Source organism: Canis aureus, chromosome 7, assembly GCF_053574225.1.
Source record: "Canis aureus isolate CA01 chromosome 7, VMU_Caureus_v.1.0, whole genome shotgun sequence".
NCBI classification, from domain to species: domain Eukaryota; kingdom Metazoa; phylum Chordata; class Mammalia; order Carnivora; family Canidae; genus Canis; species Canis aureus.
Window position 1 is genome coordinate 68634909 of NC_135617.1, and position 19612 is coordinate 68654520.

The 19612-nt window shown below is 39.6% G+C and overlaps 1 protein-coding gene and 1 long non-coding RNA gene across 3 annotated transcripts in view; one reads left to right on the forward strand and one right to left on the reverse strand.

Annotated features, from left to right (window-relative positions):
• Nucleotides 1–1368: 1368 nt before the first annotated feature.
• On the reverse strand, nucleotides 1369–15658 carry SNRPC (small nuclear ribonucleoprotein polypeptide C). Its single transcript, XM_077904353.1, has 6 exons — nucleotides 15540–15658; nucleotides 15157–15199; nucleotides 9935–10080; nucleotides 6202–6291; nucleotides 4552–4656; nucleotides 1369–1721 (listed from the first exon to the last, which is right to left on the reverse strand). The coding sequence occupies exons 1-6, from the start codon at nucleotides 15545–15547 to the stop codon at nucleotides 1499–1501; spliced, it is 615 nt and encodes a 204-aa protein (XP_077760479.1). The 5' UTR covers nucleotides 15548–15658; the 3' UTR covers nucleotides 1369–1498.
• Nucleotides 15659–15662: 4 nt separating this feature from the next.
• The window catches only part of LOC144317654 (uncharacterized), a 37201-nt gene continuing 33251 nt past the window's right edge, over nucleotides 15663–19612 (forward strand). For both annotated transcript variants that reach the window (XR_013383663.1, XR_013383664.1), the window contains exon 1: nucleotides 15663–17916. This is a non-coding gene — a long non-coding RNA (uncharacterized LOC144317654). The remainder of the gene's footprint in view (nucleotides 17917–19612) is intronic.

Genomic DNA, 19612 nt, shown 5'->3' on the forward strand with positions numbered 1-19612 from the left:
TTCCTTGTAGAATAAATCCTAAGAGTTTGCTAAACCCACTAATATTAAAAATTTCCTAGGGAGCTTTCCCAAAATGCCAACTTCCTAAGCCTCACCTCAGATGTATTGAATCAAAATCTGCAATCCTTACTTTTAAAAAAGATCCCCCATGATTCTAATCATCAGCCAGGTTGTAACTGCTGGTTTAGGGCACCTTTGCCATAACATCACTGTAACAATAACATCAGATGGCAAAGATAATTTGTTTTATAAGTAATGATTCAAAATCTAAAAGATATAAAAGGTGACAAGCCTTTTTCATTCATCCCTGTCCCCACCCAGCCATCCATTTACTCTTCACGGGCAACCAGTATTACCAATTGCTTATCTGTCCTTCTAGAGAGCCTTCATGCATCCACAGGAACATATGGGTATTTCTTCTAAAGATAGCAAACAATACATTTTGAACAAATCAATTTTCAGTACAATGTGTATCTTGGAGCTCCTTCCCCATCAGTATATATAGGCTTCTTTATTCTGTTTTAACCTGCTTGGCGTATATGCCATTTTGCGGTTGTATCATACTTGATAAATCAGTCCCCCTTCAGTAGGCATCTATGTTACTTCCCATCTTGTGTTACAATGCAGTCTTATACTCACGTCATCTTGTACATGCGCAAGTCTACTTGTATGATAAATTCCTAGGCATGGAAATGTTAAGTCAAAGGTACTATAATTGTTACAGATATTGCTAAGTTGCCCTCCCCAAGTACAGTAATTTTCACTCCCATTTGCAATGTGAAAAAGCTTAGCTTTTACACTGAGCAGAATATAAACAATATCAATGGCTTACTTTCTAGGTGTTTCTCTGATATCCTACTTTTATAGCCCAGTAATTTAACAAAGGACATTCTGAAGACAACTTCTTTACCATGGAAATCTGTATAATTTTACCATTGCTATTAGAAAGTTTTCTGATTATTGAAGCCCAAGAAAAAGAGGAACTAAGAGAAAGGAGAAGCTGAGGTTAAGGCAGTTCTTGCCAACTTTAGCTGACATATACAGACTGGAAAGTCTTTTTTCCTACTGCGGCATAAAAGATTTTAAATTTTCCACTTAATACACCAAGTGTTGTTCATGTGAAAAAGTAACCAATTGTGCTGTTGTTTTAATCAACAAAAAGTTCTACAAGTGTTAGATTTACCAAGTCTTGCACAAGAGAACTTTACTAAATAAAGGCAAGTTGTCCAAAAGAACCACTATAGCTAAGGAAAAAGAATGTCATGTGGAGGGCATGCTGCAGAGATAATGTGCTAGAGAAACACAACTGAAGTACTTTATCTCTTTTATAATACACAAGGAATACAGAGGAGAGAAAAAAGGGAACACGTTTTTAACTAAAACAGTTGACAATTTTATTTTCACATTTCACAATACAAATGAAAATTGCCTTTTTTTTTGTCTCACTACTCCCCTGCAAAAACTATTCTCAATAGGAAGGGGAAGCAAGTCTTCCTTGTCATGCTGTTAGAAAACACCCAGAGTCACAGCACCATGATCTCCTGGTGAAGTAGAACAAGTAATATAAAATGAATATAAAGAGGTTCCTGTCTCTCCTTATCTGTCTGGTCGAGTCATTCCTGGCCGAGTGGGCACCATCATGGGACGAGCAGGAGGTCTCATCATTGGGGGCCCAGGCATCATTGGCATATGGCCTCCCATAGGTGGCCTCATTCCAGGAGCTGCAGGACAAAACAAAGAAAAGGAAAAAAAAAGTCAGAAAATATGACTTATGAGCAAGCTTGATGGGACTTCAATTAAAGACAAAAAAGTAGCCCCCCCCCCGCAAAATGCTGAAAGAAAGACATACTTGACAGAAGAAATGCAACAAATTCATCACATCTGTAAATTAGTTAGACATTCTCAAACGAAAAACAAAGGTCAACAGAAGAACCATATGGGAATCATGATATAATGATAGTAAAGGGGGAAACTATTAATAGACTGCTTTTCAGAAACCACCAGGGATACTAGTTCCCTACATTGACCTTTTCTCACTCAGGGAAATTCACAACTAAATCACATGTTACTCAGTCAGCATTTTTAATCAGTTCTATTCACCATAAAACCAGGAGCTATTTCATGAATGTACACAGGCACGGAGGACAATCTTACCACTAAGCGTTTGTTCGGAGTTGTAGGAAAGGTGAGCAGGAGGCCCATGCTGAGAACCTGTTAGTAACCATACTTAGCTCAAGTCAAGAAAGATAAGCAATAATGTGATTTACAACAATTAGCACACACACAAAAATCTGGTTTTCTAATGCATTTTAGAAACTGTTAAGGAATTTTTTGAGGTGTCCCATCAATATACCAGCCAAATATATGAGCTAGGGAAGGGAGGACAAGACGGGGAAGAGCATAGGTAGCTTCACAGATATTCTACTTCCTCAGCTGAGTGGTGGGTTCACGGGTATTCATTTTATTATTATGCCTCATAATTTTCAGGTCTTCTTTTAAATATAAAAATTTCCCTAATTACTTATTAAACCATTTTAATTAAAGGCTTGCAATAAATGGTTCAAGAGAAAACTATATTCAAAGTCAAATACAGTCTTATCATAAAAAGTAAAACACAAGTATATGCAAAGACAAAACAGGTACAGAATTTTTTAAGATCAACAGGAACAGAGAATACTACTAAACTTCTAAGTATCTTACTTTAAAAACCCACTATAACATAATTCATATTCTGCATTTCCTAGAGGAAACTCATCCAGGCCAAAGATTGAAAACAAGGCACCTGAAAAGTTGTTTACTTTGGTCTCCACAGGGCATTTACTTGTAATTAATTGCCAACATTAGCAACTACTAAATCTAATCACTAGTAAGCAGTAACTCTAGATTCTTTTTTTCAACTTATTATGGAAATGTTCAAACATAGACAAGAATAGAAAAAAAAGAGTATAAAAAACATCCATGTACCCATCATCCAGCTTTAATAATTATTCACTCCTGGCCAACCTTCTATCTTTTTTTTTTTTTTAATTTTTTTAATTAACTTATTTATTTATGATAGTCATCAGAGAGCGAGAGAGAGAGAGAGAGAGAGGCAGAGACACAGGCAGAGGGAGAAGCAGGCTCCATGCACCGGGAGCCCGAAGTGGGATTCGATCCCGGGTCTCCAGGATCGCGCCCTGGGCCAAAGGCAGGCGCTAAACCGCTGCGCCACCCAGGGATCCCCCCAACCTTCTATCTTATACCTGCCCACCCCCAACTACTTAATTATTTTAATTTAAATAATCTTATTATTTTATCCTGGCTGAAAACAACAACAAAATACTCAGGAGAACTGGCAATACCAAGCCTGCATTCTCAAATATCAACCACAGGCTGAAGCTGAGTTTCTAGAAGCCTTCTTTAGGTGTGTCATGCATTGACCAGTTGACCACATTCCTAACCCCTCGAAGAATCTGAATTTGTGATCCTGATATAAGAATGCAAAAGAAGCCAAGTCACCTTGTTTTGGGTTCACAAGGCAGTAAGGCAGGAGCTCTTATGTAGACTCTCCTAACATCTCTCTAAATGATACCCACAGTAATAAGCACACTGAATGCTTCTGGCTGGAAAGCTACTCTAATACTTTTGCACCTTGTCCAACCAGTTGAGTTGTAGGTTTCTTATGGGCATTGGATTTACTCTAATTACATAATTTATTCTGCAATCAATAAAATGAGTATAAAAAAAGAACTGTTTCCATGAAAACTAAGTAGATATTTCAAAAAACTCAAGTAAATCATCCCAAAAAGTGCTCACAAATTTAATGGATAAGAGGATCATAAAAGATCAGAACTAGACTGCCTCACAAGGGTTTTAACATTGAAAGAAAATGAAAAAAAGTTGTTAAAGAATATATTATGGATATGGATTATTGATTTAGGAAAGAAATATATGAAAAAAAAAAAAAGGAAAAAAATATATGGTGCTCAAATCAGTAGCCTCATTTTCAAAGCAAAGGCCCTGACCGGCTTTCAGATAAATCTGCAAACTAATGTACATTCTTATTTATATTAAAATAAAATGTTTGAGGTATCTTTACACCCTTCCTGACTAACTACAGTGCTAAGGCCCTCTTCATATACTAATTTGGCTTATTTAACCAGCAAGATTAAATCAGCAACAAGGTAGCTCTGCTCTAGATCAAAACTGAAAAAAGTAGCAGCACAAGTATTTACCTACCGTGCCCTTTATCCACCCCCCCCACCCCCCTTGGAACAAACTCATTTACTTTTTTCTCCATTGTAAATGGCCAAAAGTCAGGAGGCAAGTAAGCAGTAGGGAGGAAGAGAAGAAAAAAAAAGGCAGCTTTATCCTGGTTTTAGTAGCATAGGTCTTTGGGTAGCATTCAATTATACTGATAAAACAATTATTTCTTTTCATCATTACATATTCACCAAATATAATTTGTTGCAATAATACTAAACCTATTATTTACAATGAATTAAGAATTACATTTAAATGGAGAACTGAAACACAATGGAGCATCCTAAAAGGAAAGAGATTCAAACTCACCAGGTCCCACTGGCATCATCCCAGGAGGAGGAGGGCCCATCATTGGCATCATGGGAGGGCCCCCCATATGGGGGGCTGGCATCATACCAGGGCGAGGAGGACCCGCTGGAATATCGAACGAGGGTGGAGGTTAAGATAGGCTTACATATTAATATTTTTTTTCTCTTCTATGAAACTAGTTGGGCTTCATGGTCCTGTCCAAGTTCTGGAACAATAGACTTCTTATGGTTTCTTTTATAACAGTAAAGCCACAAAAATCAATATGCCACAAAACTTTAATCACTTTATGTCTAAAAAACAAGAATAAGACTGTCTAGACAGAAGTATAAAATGAAGTCAGGTTCTCCAGGTTAAAAAAAAAAATCCCGAAAATTTAATTTTTTAAATTCCTTTTTAAAAAGAATTATGAGAATTATTATTAATATTCTAAGCATAATTATTAAGAATTATGCCTTCTATAGAGTTCCTGTCAAACTAAAACCAGAAGTACCTAATTTCAGATCTGTTTTTCAAAATATCAAAATATTTAAAATATTCTTTAGAAATATGAAAATGGGGATCCCTGGGTGGCTCAGCGGTTTAGTGCCAACTTCACCCCAGGGTGTGATCCTGGAATCCCAGGATTGAGTCCCTCATCAGGCTCCCTGCATGGAGTCTGCTTCTTCCTCTGCCTGTGTCTCTGCCTCTCTCTTTCTCAGTGTCTCTCATGAATAAATAAATAAAACCCTTAAAAGAAAAATCCTTAAATTATGAAAATACTTAAATTATGAAAAACATATGTAGAGATATTCTTGACGAAATTATTTACAACAATTTGGAACTAAAGTGTCCAACAATATGAAAATGGTGAGGCTAATTATGGTACATTAATAGTATAGATTATTTCACTACTAAAAATAATGGAGTTGGGTGCCAGCTAGCCAAAATACAGAGTAGGACAGAGAGGTGACCTGAGAGCTGTTGTGACTCAAGCAAGGCCTAACCTGTTCCCAGGATGGCGTAAGTACATTAGTGGTCTAGTTACATTAGTGTGCAGCTACTATAAACAGACTACTCCAATGTTCATATCCATGGTTACTTACAGGACCAAGTTTAGGTTTTTGAATTCAATTACAGTCTAAGCCCTCCCAGGAGATCAATGAAACTTATAGCCTAGTTACTCACTCTTCTGTCATTCAGAAACAAAAACCTTCGCAGAGAGGAGAGACCACTCTCCACTCCACTTTCAACTGTCCAATTCTTGTCCAATTCTTGTCTTTCCAAAGGAATAGATATTGGTGCCAGGTGGGTTAGAAAATAAAGACTGAAGAGTTTTAATCCTCCAGTGTGGGGTTCACAGCAGTAAATAATTTAATGTACTCATCTATACCTTTTCATATTTTAGGTCGTCTAATCACAGAGACAGTCTGACCTTTCCACTGAATTTCTCAGATCCACATGGGATGTCACAAATACAATATCCTAGTAATAACCTGATCAGAAGGCAACTCTGATGATATTTCAGAAATGATACCACTGAAGTTGTTTTTTTTACTACCTATATATTCATTCAATAAGCATTCAAAAGTCAACTGTAAGATAATCTAACAAAATCAAAGGATAATCTCCCCCCTTAAGTTATGGCTGTTAAGATAAAAACTGTAAACTTACGGAGACTGGGGGGAGGTGGGATCATTGCCCCTGCAGGAGGAGGAGCAGAGAATGGAGTAGGAGGTATCTTTCCTTGTTGAAATGCAGCGGCTTTGGAGAGAGTGAGATAAAAAACACCACACGGTAAATAAGAACTCAACAACGCAATTGATAAAATAACACTTTTCTTTTAAATCTTTAACGGTCTCTTGGGCAGCCCTGGTGGCTCAGCGGTTTAGTGCCGCCTTCAGCCCAGGGCAGGATCCTGGAGACCTGGGATCGAGTCCCACATCGGGCTCCCTGCATGGAGCCTGCTTCTCCCTCTGCCTGTGTCTCTGCCTCCCTCTCTCTCTCTGTCTCTCATGAATAAATAAATAAAATCTTTTAAAAATCAAAAAATCCTTAATGGTCTCAATTATTTCACTTTACCTACAGAGTATTCATTTAAGATTATTATTTCATGGCCTCTATAGTTCTTAAATCAATCATAGAAATTCACCAGCAAAAATTACAATTGATTGGTTTATTGATTTGGGTTTTTTAACCTATTTTTATTTAGTCAGCATTTCTATGGCTGAATTATCAACAGGAGAATGGAATGAAGACCTCCAATCTACCAGTGTCTAGCAAACAGACGCAGTCATCTTTAATCAGTAGATGTGGTTTACAAACAGCGTGAACCATTCACAGTTTTATTTGAAAAAGAGTGTGTATCTGCCCAAAGGCCAGGCTTTGTAAAACTTCATATGTTGGTTTAGGTTTGAAATTAATATACTGAGCTAAGAGACATAAAAAAGAAACAAAAATTTTAAAGCAAGAGCCTGCCCAGAAGGAGATTCTGATCTGAAAAAATATCTAATACAGACAATATGAGGCACAAATGAAAACAAAAGAAACTGAAGATATTTTATATATAGCTTTACAAAGAAGTCACACATAAATACTAAAATATATACTCAGTTAACTATACTGAAACTAAAATTAAGAAATAAATTTTTAAAAATTTTATTTAGGGTATCCCTGGGTAGCTCAGTGGTTTAGCGCGTGCCTTCAGCCCAGGGTGTAATCCTGGAGTCCCACATCAGGCTCCCTGCATGGAGCCTGCTTCTCCCTCTGCCTCCCTTCTCTCTCTCTCTCTCTCTCTGTCTCTCACGTATAAATAAATCTTTAAAAAAATAAAATAAGGGGATCCCTGGGTGGCGCAGCGGTTTGGCGCCTGCCTTTGGCCCAGGGCGCGATCCTGGAGACCCGGGATCGAGTCCCACGTTGGGCTCCCAGTGCATGGAGCCTGCTTCTCCCTCTGCCTGTGTCTCTGCCTCTCTCTCTCTCTCTGTGTGTGACTATCATAAATAAATAAAAATTAAAAAAATAAAATAAAATAAAATAAAAAAATAAATAAAAATTTTTTATTTATTCATGAGAAACACAGAGAGAGAGGCAGAGACATAGGCAGAGGAAGAAGCCTGCTCGCTGTGGGGAGCCCGATGTGGGACTCCATCCCAGGACCCCAGGATCACATCCCAAGCCAAAGGCAGGAGCCCAACCGCTAAGCTACTCAGGTGCCCCAATAAATAAAAATTCTAAATGAAAGTAAAATATAGGGACTCCTGGGTGGCTCAGCGGTTGAGCGTCTGTCTGTGGCCTGGGGCGTGATCCCAGAGTTCCAAGATGGAGTCTTGGAGGCACCTGCTTCTCCCTCTCTCTGTCTCTGCCTTCTCTCCGTGTCTCTCATGAATAAATAAATAAAATCTTCAAAAAGAAAAGAAAAGAAAAGAAAAGAAAAGAAAAGAAAAGAAAAGAAAAGAAAAGAAAAGAAAAGAAAAGAAAAAAAGAAAAAGTAAAATATACACTCAGAAAGCTATTCCTAAATATAAGCCCTTTCCAATTCAGTGCAATCTGCAGTCCAGTCCCTTTCTACCCGACCAGTACAACGTAGGTCAAATTACTCAAGCAAATCACTGCCAACTCCTAAAGGTCAGATCCCAAAAAATGACCTACAGTAGAGATTTACATAAAGCTAGCCATTCATATGCCTCTGAATAGAGCCTGTGCTCTATAGGGGATCATAGCTCAACAAAGGCTTTTCCAATCAAAATGTCACTTCCCACACCCTAAGCAGAAGAACAACTTGTAAAGATTGAGGAGTAGACAGCGGACTCAAAGCCAACATAATCATGGACAGCAGCACATGGTGTCCCTGATGGCTTGCCTTCTCTCTTCCATAATCCATCAAAAACATTTACTCATCCTAAATTCTTTTGCTTCATACAGAAAATAAGTAAATGAATATAATTCTAACCTTTAATACCAAGAAATTTCTAACATATTTTCAAATAGAAAAAAAAAAGATTACATTATAATGTATTTTTTTCTAATGAAATGGGACAATATCTGAGTTTACTCCTTAATAATCCAGGATGGAGAAAGGGAGAAGATAAAAGTATTCTCAACTATGGGCACTTTGACCCCCTGGGGACACCGGGGAATGCTTGGTGACATTTTTAGTTGTCACAACTGGGAACTGCTACTGGGAACGAGTGGGCAGATGCCAGGGCTACTGCTAAACACCCTAAAATGCTCAGGACAGCCCCACAACAAAGAATTATCTAGCCCCAAATGTCAGCAGTGCTAAGTTTGAGAACCTACATTTATTTCTTTATTTTTTATTTTTTTTAAAGATTTTATTCATGTATTCATGAGAGACACAGAGAGAGGCAGAGACACAGGCAGAGAGAGAAGCAGGCCCCATGCAAGGAGCCTGACGTTGGACTCGATCCCGGGACTCCAGGATCATGCCCAGGGTGGAAGGCAGGCACCAAACCGCTGAGCCACCCAGGGATCCCAAGAACCTATGTTTAAACAAAACAAGACTGTTACAACTAGGTGATGGAAATCAGGGGTGGGGGTCAGCCATGGGAGTCTCATTCATTAACCTTTCTACTTTGAGATTTTCCATAAGCTTTTTTTTTTTTTTCCTTAAAATCGCAACACCATCAAAGCCCACATTTGCCTGCCAGCTCTGAATAACTAAGAAAGGCCATGTGTCAAACACACCAGAATGATCTAAGATAGAAATGCAACATCTTCTGTCAGTGTCTTGAACTCAACTAGCCTAAACAAAAATTTCCCTAAATAAACAAAAAGAGGAGCTCCTGGGTGGCTCAGATGGTTAAACATCTAACTCTTGATCTCAGCTCAAGTCTTAATCTTACGGTAGTTAGTTCAAACAAGTGTTGGACTCCATGCTGGCACGGAGCCTACATAAAACAAAAGAAAAAGAGTATGGAATGTCCGACAGAGGTCAAAACATACTCAGATCATTATGTCACATCCATTACTTCCTTCTTGACTGGTTATCTTTGTCAGAACTATAAGAATAAGAAACTCAAAGTATCTCAGACTCTTTGAAGGTAACGATAAACCCACCTCCACCTTTTCCTACTATAAAAAGAAAATAGTTCTAAAAACAACGATCACTACAAAGGAGGTTTCATACAAATTTGCTACAAAATCTAGTCCATGTGAATAAAGAAATATTAGGTAACTCATTCTCCTCTGCCACCATTCCTAATCTAAGCAATACATTTTGCTCTAATCTCAATAATATTAATGTGTTCCTATATTCCCTGAGAAACCGACAACCTTCTAATCCTTTTGTTCAACATATCAGAACGCTATTTATCACTCAGAATGAGTTGCTTCTGTGAAAAACAACAGAGAGACGGGGATTTGAGAAAGAATGGAACCATTTTACCACATCAAGAACATCAGAACAAGACACTGAAATGTACTTGTTTTGTCGATCAGGCTCTGAGCCTGCTCTTCCATCCATTTCTGATAGTAGTCTTTCACATTCTCTTTGTGTTTCCTACCACTGCAGTGTGTCTTTCTCACAGATGGCTGTAAAACAAAAAGGTCATTATCAGTCATAGAAACAAGTTTTCCAAACTAGAAATTTTATAAACCCTTTCCTTTATATAGGTGGCCTGGGTACCTTTAGCAGCTTTAGCTGGGTGCTAAAGCATCACTCACAAACATTATCCAACAATGCACTGTGGTCATTTAACTACTATGTCATCTAAACCAGAGATCAGCAAACTATGGCCTATGGGCCAGCCACCTGATTTTGTAAAACAACATAATAGAACACAGCCACATTCATTTATTAAGGTACTATCTATTTCTTTCCTCTACAAGTCATCAAAACAAAGATGATATGGTCCACAAACCTAAAATAATTACAATCTGACACTTTAAGGAAAAGTCTGCAAACTTCTGATCTAGAATATGCCTTTTGATGCTCTAAGATTATCCTATAGCAAAATAATATAGTTTATATATATTTAAATTATACTGTTTATGAGAATATCGTCTTTTAAATGACTATGGGTCTAGAATACAGACTATGTGAGTCACATACAGACTTGTGTCTCTAGCCCACTAATCCTTTTGTTCTTTAACAGTTTTACTCAGGTGGAATTGACATTAAGATAAACTCCACACATTTAACCATTGTTAACAAGTTAACATTTATTTAACACTTACTACATGCTAAACACCATGCTATTTACTTTACAAGCAGTGTCTCAATTGTCATAATAATCACATGTACATGGTACAATGGAATGTTAATCAGAAAGAACCAATCACTGAATCACACAATTATGGACAAATCTCAAAACTATGCTCAGAGGGGCCTGGGTGGCTCAGTCAGTTAAGTGTTTGACTTTGGCTCAGGTCATGATCTCAGGGTCCTAGGATTGAGCCCCACATGGGGCATCTCACTCAACAGGGAGTTTGCTTGTCCCTCTGCCCCTTCCTCCACTAGTGCTCGACTGCTTGCTAATAAATAACCTTTAAAAAAATAAAGCATGCTTAGCAAACAAAATGAGGTACACAGACTAAATACTCTAAGATTCCATTCATATAAAGTTTTAAAACCAGTAACACTAATCTTTCATAATAAAACCCAGATCAACTGGGGCCAAGGGTGTAGGGGACTGACTATAAAAAGACACAAAGGAACTTTCTGGGATGATGGAAATGTCCTGTATTTCAATGTATACACTGAACTGTAATTATTTGCCAAATCATCAGACTGTATGCTTAGAATGTATGCATTTAATCAAAATATAATTCAATGAAATTGATTAAAAAATCACAAGCTTGGGATCCCTGGGTGGCGCAGCGGTGGCAAACGCCTGCCTTTGGCCCGGGGCATGATCCTGGAGTCCTGGGATCGAGTCCCACGTCAGGGTCCCTGCATAGAGCCTGCTTCTCCCTCTGCCTGTGTCTCTGCCTCTCTCTCTCTCTCTGTGTGTCTCTCATGAATAAATAAATAAAATCTTAAAAAAAAAAATCACAAGCTTACTATCTTCAATTTGTGCTTAAAGACTTGTCTGATAAAACACATAGCTGGCAGGGGTACCCGGGTGGCTCAGTGGTTGAACGTCTGTCTTTAGCTCAGGTCGTGACCCCAGGGTCCTGGAATTGAGTCCCACATCAGGCTCCCCAACAGGAGTCTGTCTCTCCCTCTGCGTCTCTCATGAATAAATAAAATCTTAAAAAAACAAAACAAACAAACAAAAAAACCCAACTAGCTGGTAAGTAGCAAACGAAGGCCTGGAGCCCAGATCTTACTCAGATGCTCCTCAAGGCTGCCTAACTACCTCCTACTGATAGATCCTCTCTTCATAGGATTGCTTCACTAGAACCAGGTATGACCAACATCACATGAACAGAGACTGTCTTTTCATGGTCTACATTTCAAAATATTGTTCCCTGACTCCTCAATGACTTATTATGTAATACAACAATGAGGCCTTAAGCCTAATAACAAAATCATGCCTAAAAGTCAGCAAAAACTCAGAAGTTGCAGCACTGATTGTTTACTGCATATCAAAGTCCACCACAGAGAACCGGTTCAATCACTATGGAATTTTACTACATTCACAAACTATCATGTTAGGACAACAATATCACAAAGGCACCTGGCATTTCTCACAAAGAGACATGCATTTTAAAGAAATATTCTTCAATTCTTCAATTCTCTAAATGCTGGCATTAGCAGATAAGCTATAATTAGCCTACTCGCTATATCAGAAAATGATGATGAGGGGTTTGACCAAACAAAAAGACTGGGGTTCTTTTTTTTTTTTAAGATTTTTATTTGTTTATTTCATGAGAGACAGAGAGGGAGGCAGAGACACAGGCAGAGGGAGAAGCAGGCTCTATGCAGGGAGCCCAATGTGTGACTCAATTCCGGAACTCCAGGATCACACACTGAGCCAAAGGCAGACACTCAACCACTGAGCCACCCAGGTGTCCCAAGACTGGGATTCTAAAGGCAAGCTACCATAATACCAACTTATTGGAGGAGTCCCATCCAGGACAAACTATAAGTAATATTCAAAACTATTATTCCTTCAAGAGGGACCATCTTATTTCAATATTCCACAAATGAATGCTGAACTACATCTGACCAAGTGTTAGAATTCCAAATGAAGTAACAACACAGAAATCATGGGCTAGGGTCCTTGAAGCTACATTTCAAGAGGACAAGATGATCAAAAGTTCTGGTTTAATTAGGTTTCTGCAGAGGCAGCAAAGTATAGAGCTGTAGTCTTCAAGGTGCAGCTCACGAGCATCTAAGGGTGTCTCAGACCCACCTTTTGGGAAGATGTGCAAGGTCAAAGTAGTTTCATAATACAAAGACATTTCTTTTTCACTGTATTGACAATTCCAGATGATGCCAAACTTCTGGCACTTTAGAATGACCTGAGGCAATGGCAACCCAATTCATTAGGGATTATTGTATTTTTTCAACACTATGCACTCACAGGGGGAAAATATCCAGTTTCATGGAGACTGTCCTTGCTGAAGCAGCAAAGTTATTAATTCTATCATACCTACTAATATATAACTGTTATATATACTCTTGTGTTCATGTCTTTTGAATATTCTGGGTGAAAATGAGATATACAAAGTACTTCAGCCACATGCCAAAATATGGAGCCATTCCAAAGAAAAGCAGGAATGTAAATGGTTCAAGTTGTAAGCTCTACCAGCTGCCTCTTCAATGGAACATTTTTATCTGACAGAGCTGAGACACAAACTGGAAATTTAGACTTCTTAGAAATAAATCAAGTGAGCCTGTCACTTTAAGGAAGCAATTGGTACTATTTACTGCCAACAATAAAATTTGAGCTTTCAAACAAAACTCAGAATTTTATTTTATTTTATTTTATTTTATTTTAAAGATTTATTTATTTATTCATGATAGACAGAGAGAGAGAGAGAGAGAGAGGCAGAGACACAGGAGGAAGGAGAAGCAGGCTCCATGCCGGGAGCCCGACGCGGGACTCGATCCCGGGACTCCAGGATCGTTCCCTGGGCCAAAGGTAGGCGCTAAACCGCTGAGCCACCCAGGGATCCCCAAAACTCAGAATTTTAGAAAACCTTATTTACTACCATGAGCTTGTCAGCTTCCTAATACTTAGGAAGTATTTTTTTTTATTAGATTGTGACATTAATGTGAATATTTATATTACATAATCAAATGTGTCAACATTTGGAAGACCTGTAAAGTTGAGTGAACCAATATTCCAATATTCATTTTCCAATTGACCAAAGCATGTTACAAAATCATGTCTGGTAAAATATTCAAAGTACAAGACAGATCAGTGAAATTTGGTGGGGGGGGGGGGAGGGAGAGAGAATCTTAAGCACGCTTGATGCTCAGCATAGAGCTGGACACAGGGCTTCATCTCTCACAACCCTAAGATCATGACCTGAGCCAAAAGAGTCAAACACTTAACTGACTCAGGCACCCACGCATCCCCAGATCAGTGAATTCTGATGTAACAGTATGAAAAATTTGATATGGTTTCAAGAGCCCACACTGAAACTAGTTTGGATATAGTAATATAAAGTATTAAAGAATATCCACAATTATCTAAAAAGGCTAGTAAAGTACTCCTTATGCTTGTGCGGTTGAAGTCTTCATACAATTCAACCAAAATATAGTGCAACAAATTTAATGCAGAAAAACCCAGCTGTCTTCCATCAAGTCAGACATTACAGAGGCTTGCAAAAAGATTAAAGCAATGCCATTCTTCACACTAATTTTTTTTGAAAATTGCTATTTTTCACTTTTAAAATGTTATTTGTATTACAATTAAAGCGTCTGTTAATACTACTTTCAAATGAATCAATAAGTATCTTAAGTTTTAACTTCAAATACAACAAATATTAATAGCTAAACCAATATAACTCATGTAACTGTTTTTTTGTTTGTTTTTTAATAACCCAGTAATTTTTAAGAGTGGAAGGGACCAAAGAAGTTTGGGAACTGCTGGCACAGAAGCCCTGGACTTAGACTGCTTAGGCTAACCTTTTAGCTCTGTACAACTTCCTGGTTTAGCAACACACCCAGTCATGTATCCATACTCTGCCTCAGTTTCCTCCTCTGTAAAATGAAGATAATACTAACTTATCATAAGCATTAAACAAAATGATATATGTTATGCATCTGGAACACTGCCTGACACACAGTAAATATTCGATCTTAATTTTGGGGGGCAGCTTTTAATCAAATCAAAGGACAGTACTCAGGTTTCAAATCTAGGCATTTCTTTCCAGTTTAGTCAATCAAATGTGTGAGTGCCTTGTCACAATCAAATATTTGAACTTTAGATCTCCCTGGAATTTTCACTTGTCATAAACTTTTTTCACCTTCAATTTTCACCTTTATTTTGGGTCTCAACTGAAAACACCAACCGCTGGAAGACTCATAACTACAAATTACGAAAACAGTTACAGGAAGGATGGGGAAAAAGAAATCCAGATTATTTTCTCCAAGCAGACGCACTTAAACTCCCACAGGATGGAAAGCACAAATTTACACCTAAAAAATAAATAAATACATCTAATTTGTCACACACAGGTGCTTTGAAAATGAAAAGAGACGCTACTTACAGAGTCATGGGTGAGGTATGTGTCGCAGTAGTCACAATAAAACCTGGGAAGAGATAGAAAGCAGAGAAAAAGAGAAGACGACAGCCAGTTAACAGAGCCCACCCACCGACGTGCTGTTCAATGAACGTAAACTATGAAAAGATCTATTCCAAGACTTCCGACAAAGCGACCTGACACAAGCTGGGGGGGGGGGGGGGTTGCCTTGCGCGGAGTCGACCTCCACATTCCGAAAGACGGCAGCGTCTAGAATTCCGGGGCTCCCTCGCCCAAGCCTGCCGCTCTCCGGGAAACCTCAAGAGCTAGAACCCGTTCTCCACTCCCCCACTGGGCCACAGTGATTGCCCGTGAGCGCCAACACCCGCAGATTCGGGCCCCCGACTCACTTAGGCATGTTGCTCTGCAGGCCGTTGGCCACTCCGTCCCGCGCCGCCCGGAAATGACGCACACAGCAGGCGCCGACGCCGCGGAGCTGACGCGTCAAACGCGACTCCAGAAACTCCCGCTAGTCCTCCAGTCCGCGGGGCCTGCTGCGGCGCGCCGGCCTTAGGCGGGGCTTTCCTCCTTCTCCCCCCGCCTACAGGAAGGCGGAAGAGGGTGTATGAAGGGTCCCTGCGAGGTTCAATCCGCGCCGCTGCACTCTGGCTCCCTGACGTTTCCGAAAGCGTTTTTCGTTTGTCTACAACTTCTTTTTTTTTTTTTTTTTTTTTTATTTATGATAGTCACACACACAGAGAGAGAGAGAGAGGCAGAGACACAGGCAGAGGGAGAAGCAGGCTCCATGCACCGGGAGCCTGACGTGGGATTCGATCCCGGGTCTCCAGGATCGCGCCCTGGGCCAAAGGCAGGCGCCAAACCGCTGCGCCACCCAGGGATCCCTGTCTACAACTTCTTAAGCGTCGTCCGCTGTATGCCAGGCACTGCTGTAAATGCTGAAAAGACAGCAGTGACCAAAACAGACAGAACTCCCTGCCCTCATGGAGTTGGGGAAGACGAATGAATGTCGGTTAGGTGGAGTCCTGTGCAGGGGCGTTGGGGGAAGGGAGTGACGCTAGGAAGAGAGGAGTTCAACTTGTAAGACCCAGAAAGCCTGCTGAGAGGGTGACAGCAGGGAAGTCATAGGTCTCTTAAAGCAATAAGCCCGATGCAAAAGTTTTTACGATGCGTCTTCTTCTTGGGTCTCGTGGACCCGAGGAGATGGTAGTCCTATCTCGGCTTCCTGGCCGTGCCACCTGAGCAAGTTATTTGATCTTTCTGAGACTCAGTCGCATCTGAAGAGTATGGGTGATAATTCTCACTTGTGGAGCTTAAGAATTAAATGTGAAAATGCTTGTAAAGTGTTTGGTGCAACGTCTGTACATCCTAAGTCCTCCGCATATGGCAGTTACGTATCTTGTCCACAGACCTAACCCGCGCAACAGCAAGGCCAAGCTCCCAGCGTGGCCTGCCAGACTCCAGAATGACCCGACCGGTCTCAGAAAAGGGAAGTAATTTTTTTTTTTCTTAAGATTTTTATTTATTTATTCGTGAGAGGCAGAGACACAGGCAGAGGGAGAAGCAGGCTCCGTGCAGGGAGCCCGACGTGGGACTCGATCCCAGGTCTCCAGGATCGGGCCTTGGGCTGAAAGCAGGCTCTTAACAGCTGAGCCACCTAGGCGTCCAAGTAATTGTTTAGAATGGTGAGTTAGAGCTTTTGATTCTTCTCCATATTCTCCGATGGTGGCGTTGCAATCAAAATAATAATTGCTGCTTTATTTGAATGTTTACTATGTCCTAGGTGCTTTGAATGCATTAATTTATTTGATCTATTCAAAAACCCTATTCACATTTCAGGGTGCTTGGCTGGTGCAATCAATAGAGCATGCCACTCTTGATCTCCAGGTTGTGAGTTTGAGCCCCTGGTTAGGTGTAGAGATTACTTAAAAATAAAATATTTTAAAAAATACTTATAAAAAGCCCAATTCTATTATTCACATTTCAGATGAGGAAACTAGTTTTAACAAGGGAAAGTGTACCACAAGAACTACTAGCCCCGTCTTAAAAGTTAACTGCCCAATGAAATTATCAGGCTTTCATCACTCTAACAATAGTAAATCCTAGCATTATTAATGGTAGAACAATCATATTATGTGTCTCCTGCTAGGATGTCAACATTCAATAGGCATCATCAAGTATGACCTATTCTTACCAAAAAATGTTTCAATTGGATCTACTCAAGTTTATAGGCTAGGCAAGAGGATCAAGCTAAAGTAAACCAAAAGGCAGCAAACGGATTCAGAAGTTGGGATATTCTATAGGACAAATGGCCTCTTTCCTTCACCAAATCAAGAAAAGATGTCATTCTGGATTTACGTGTTTTTGAGAGACAGAACAATTAGACATAGCATATAGCTCAGGGTTAGATCCTAGTTTGGAGAAACCAGCTCTAAAGAACATTTTGGGGAAATTATCTGGGCCTTAATGTTGCAGTTCTAGAAACCCACCTTTGTGTAGGCACCCTGAGTTGATTCTTTTCAAAGGAGATAGATTTGTCAACCATGTTTTTACCCACCACCCCACCCCCTGTCCGATTTCCTTCTGTGCTGATCTTGGGCCTGCTTTACCCTCAGATCCATTCTTCACCTTTCCCTTGCTCTTTTCAGTATGGCAGTGATGCCATGAAGGCTGTGTGTCTTGCACTCTTGTGCTGTTTTGCTTCCAGGCTGTTACTGGGCAACATCCGAAGAGGGGCACTCCTGGAAATTGGAGAGATGGAGGAAGAAGGTAGAGTATCCCCACCTCCACCCCACCCCAAACTCAAGCTGTCTCCTCCCACATACCTGGCTCGGATTTCTAGCAGCAGATCCTCAGCCCCAACTCTGGTAACAAAATGTCTTCCTTCTGTTCCTCCAGTGTGAGGGCGGCAGTAGTTTCTTCCTATTGCTTGTCTCTGGACTGTTTCACTTTTCTCTGTTTCACTTTTTATCTCTGCCAAAACCTATATAAACCACTCATTTGAATTAAATTCCTTCTGCTTTAAAAACTTAGAATTGTCTGTTTTCTAGAACTCAGAAAGTAACTTTACTTCCAAGTTCCAAATGGTATCTCCCCTGAGTCTTGCATATGGGCCTTATTATCTAGAAAGCAGTGCTTTTCACACTTTTCCTGAGTGTCCCAAGCAATTGAGAGAGTTCATTTTTTTACCCTCATTGCCGTAGGTCTCAGGTGAAAATCCCAAGTGCCTACCTGAGCTTGAAATGCCCTGGAACTTTCTAGATGATATCTTAAAATATTTGCAATCTACTTTATACATAACATTTATATTTTTCAATTTTTCTTAAGGTATTTTATTTTATTTATTTTTATTTTTTTTTAATTTATGATAGTCACAGAGAGAGAGAGAGAGAGGCAGAGACACAGGCAGAGGGAGAAGCAGGCTCGATGCACCGCGAGCCTGATGTGGGATTCAATCCTGGGTCTCCAGGGTCACGCCCTGGGCCAAAGGCATGCGCCAAACCGCGGCGCCACCCAGGGATCCCTCTTAAGGTATTTTAAACATAAAATGTATTTTGCTTATGTTTTAATAAGTAATAAGTACACATGATGCAAGATTAGGAAAAGACAAAAGTATGTTCCCAGACACACATCCCCTTGTCAGTTTCTTGCATATCCTTTCAGGGAAAAACCACACATATGCAAATATAAGCGTATGTTTCCTGATTCTATTTCCCAATATGGCACAGAATTTTGTTGTATAGATGTACCTCAATATATTAACCAGTCCTTTATTGATGAACACTTAAATTATTTCTTGTCTTTTGCTATGACAATGATGCTGAAGCACACAGTTAATTGGCATATATATATATTTGTAGGATGGATTTCTAAAACTGGAATTACTAGGTTAAAGAGCTTTGCATCTATCATTTTGAAAAATATTGCAAAATTTCCCTCTATTGTGATTGTATTTAAGAGTGTTTCTTCATCTTTTCAATCCAAAAGTGCCACTGTATTATAATTTTAATTTCTCTTATGAATAAAGTTGAGCATTTTTTTCATATGTTTAAGAGCCTTAAAGAATCTGCGGCACCTGGCTGACTTAGTTGGTGGAGTGTGCAACTCTTGATCTCAGGGTTGTGAGTTCGATCCCCACATTGGCTGTAGAGATTATTTAAAAATGATAAAATCTTAAAAAAAAAAAAAAAAAAAGAAGAAGAAGAAGGGGAGCCTTGGGTGGCTCAGCAGTTTGGCACCTGCCTTCGGCCCAGGGCGTAATCCTGGAGACCCAGGATCAAGTCCCACATCGGGCTCCCTGCATGGAGCCTGCTTCTCCCTCTGCCTGTGTCTCTGCCTCTTGCTCTCTGTCTCTCTCATGAATAAATAAATAAAATCTTAAAAAAAAAAAAAAAGAGAGAATAGGGTGCCAGCATGGCTCAGTTCGTTAGGCATCTGCCTTCACTAGGTCATGATCTCAGAGTCC

Excerpts from the sequence above, each read along its gene's own strand:
- SNRPC (XM_077904353.1), bottom strand. Across the intron at positions 6,292-9,934 it reads GTTCTGATGTTCTTGATGTG|CCGCTGCATTTCAACAAGGA; the intron begins GTAAAATGGTTC and ends CTCTCTCCAAAG. Across the intron at positions 1,722-4,551 it reads GATGATGCCAGTGGGACCTG|CTCCTGGAATGAGGCCACCT; the intron begins GTGAGTTTGAAT and ends TTTGTCCTGCAG.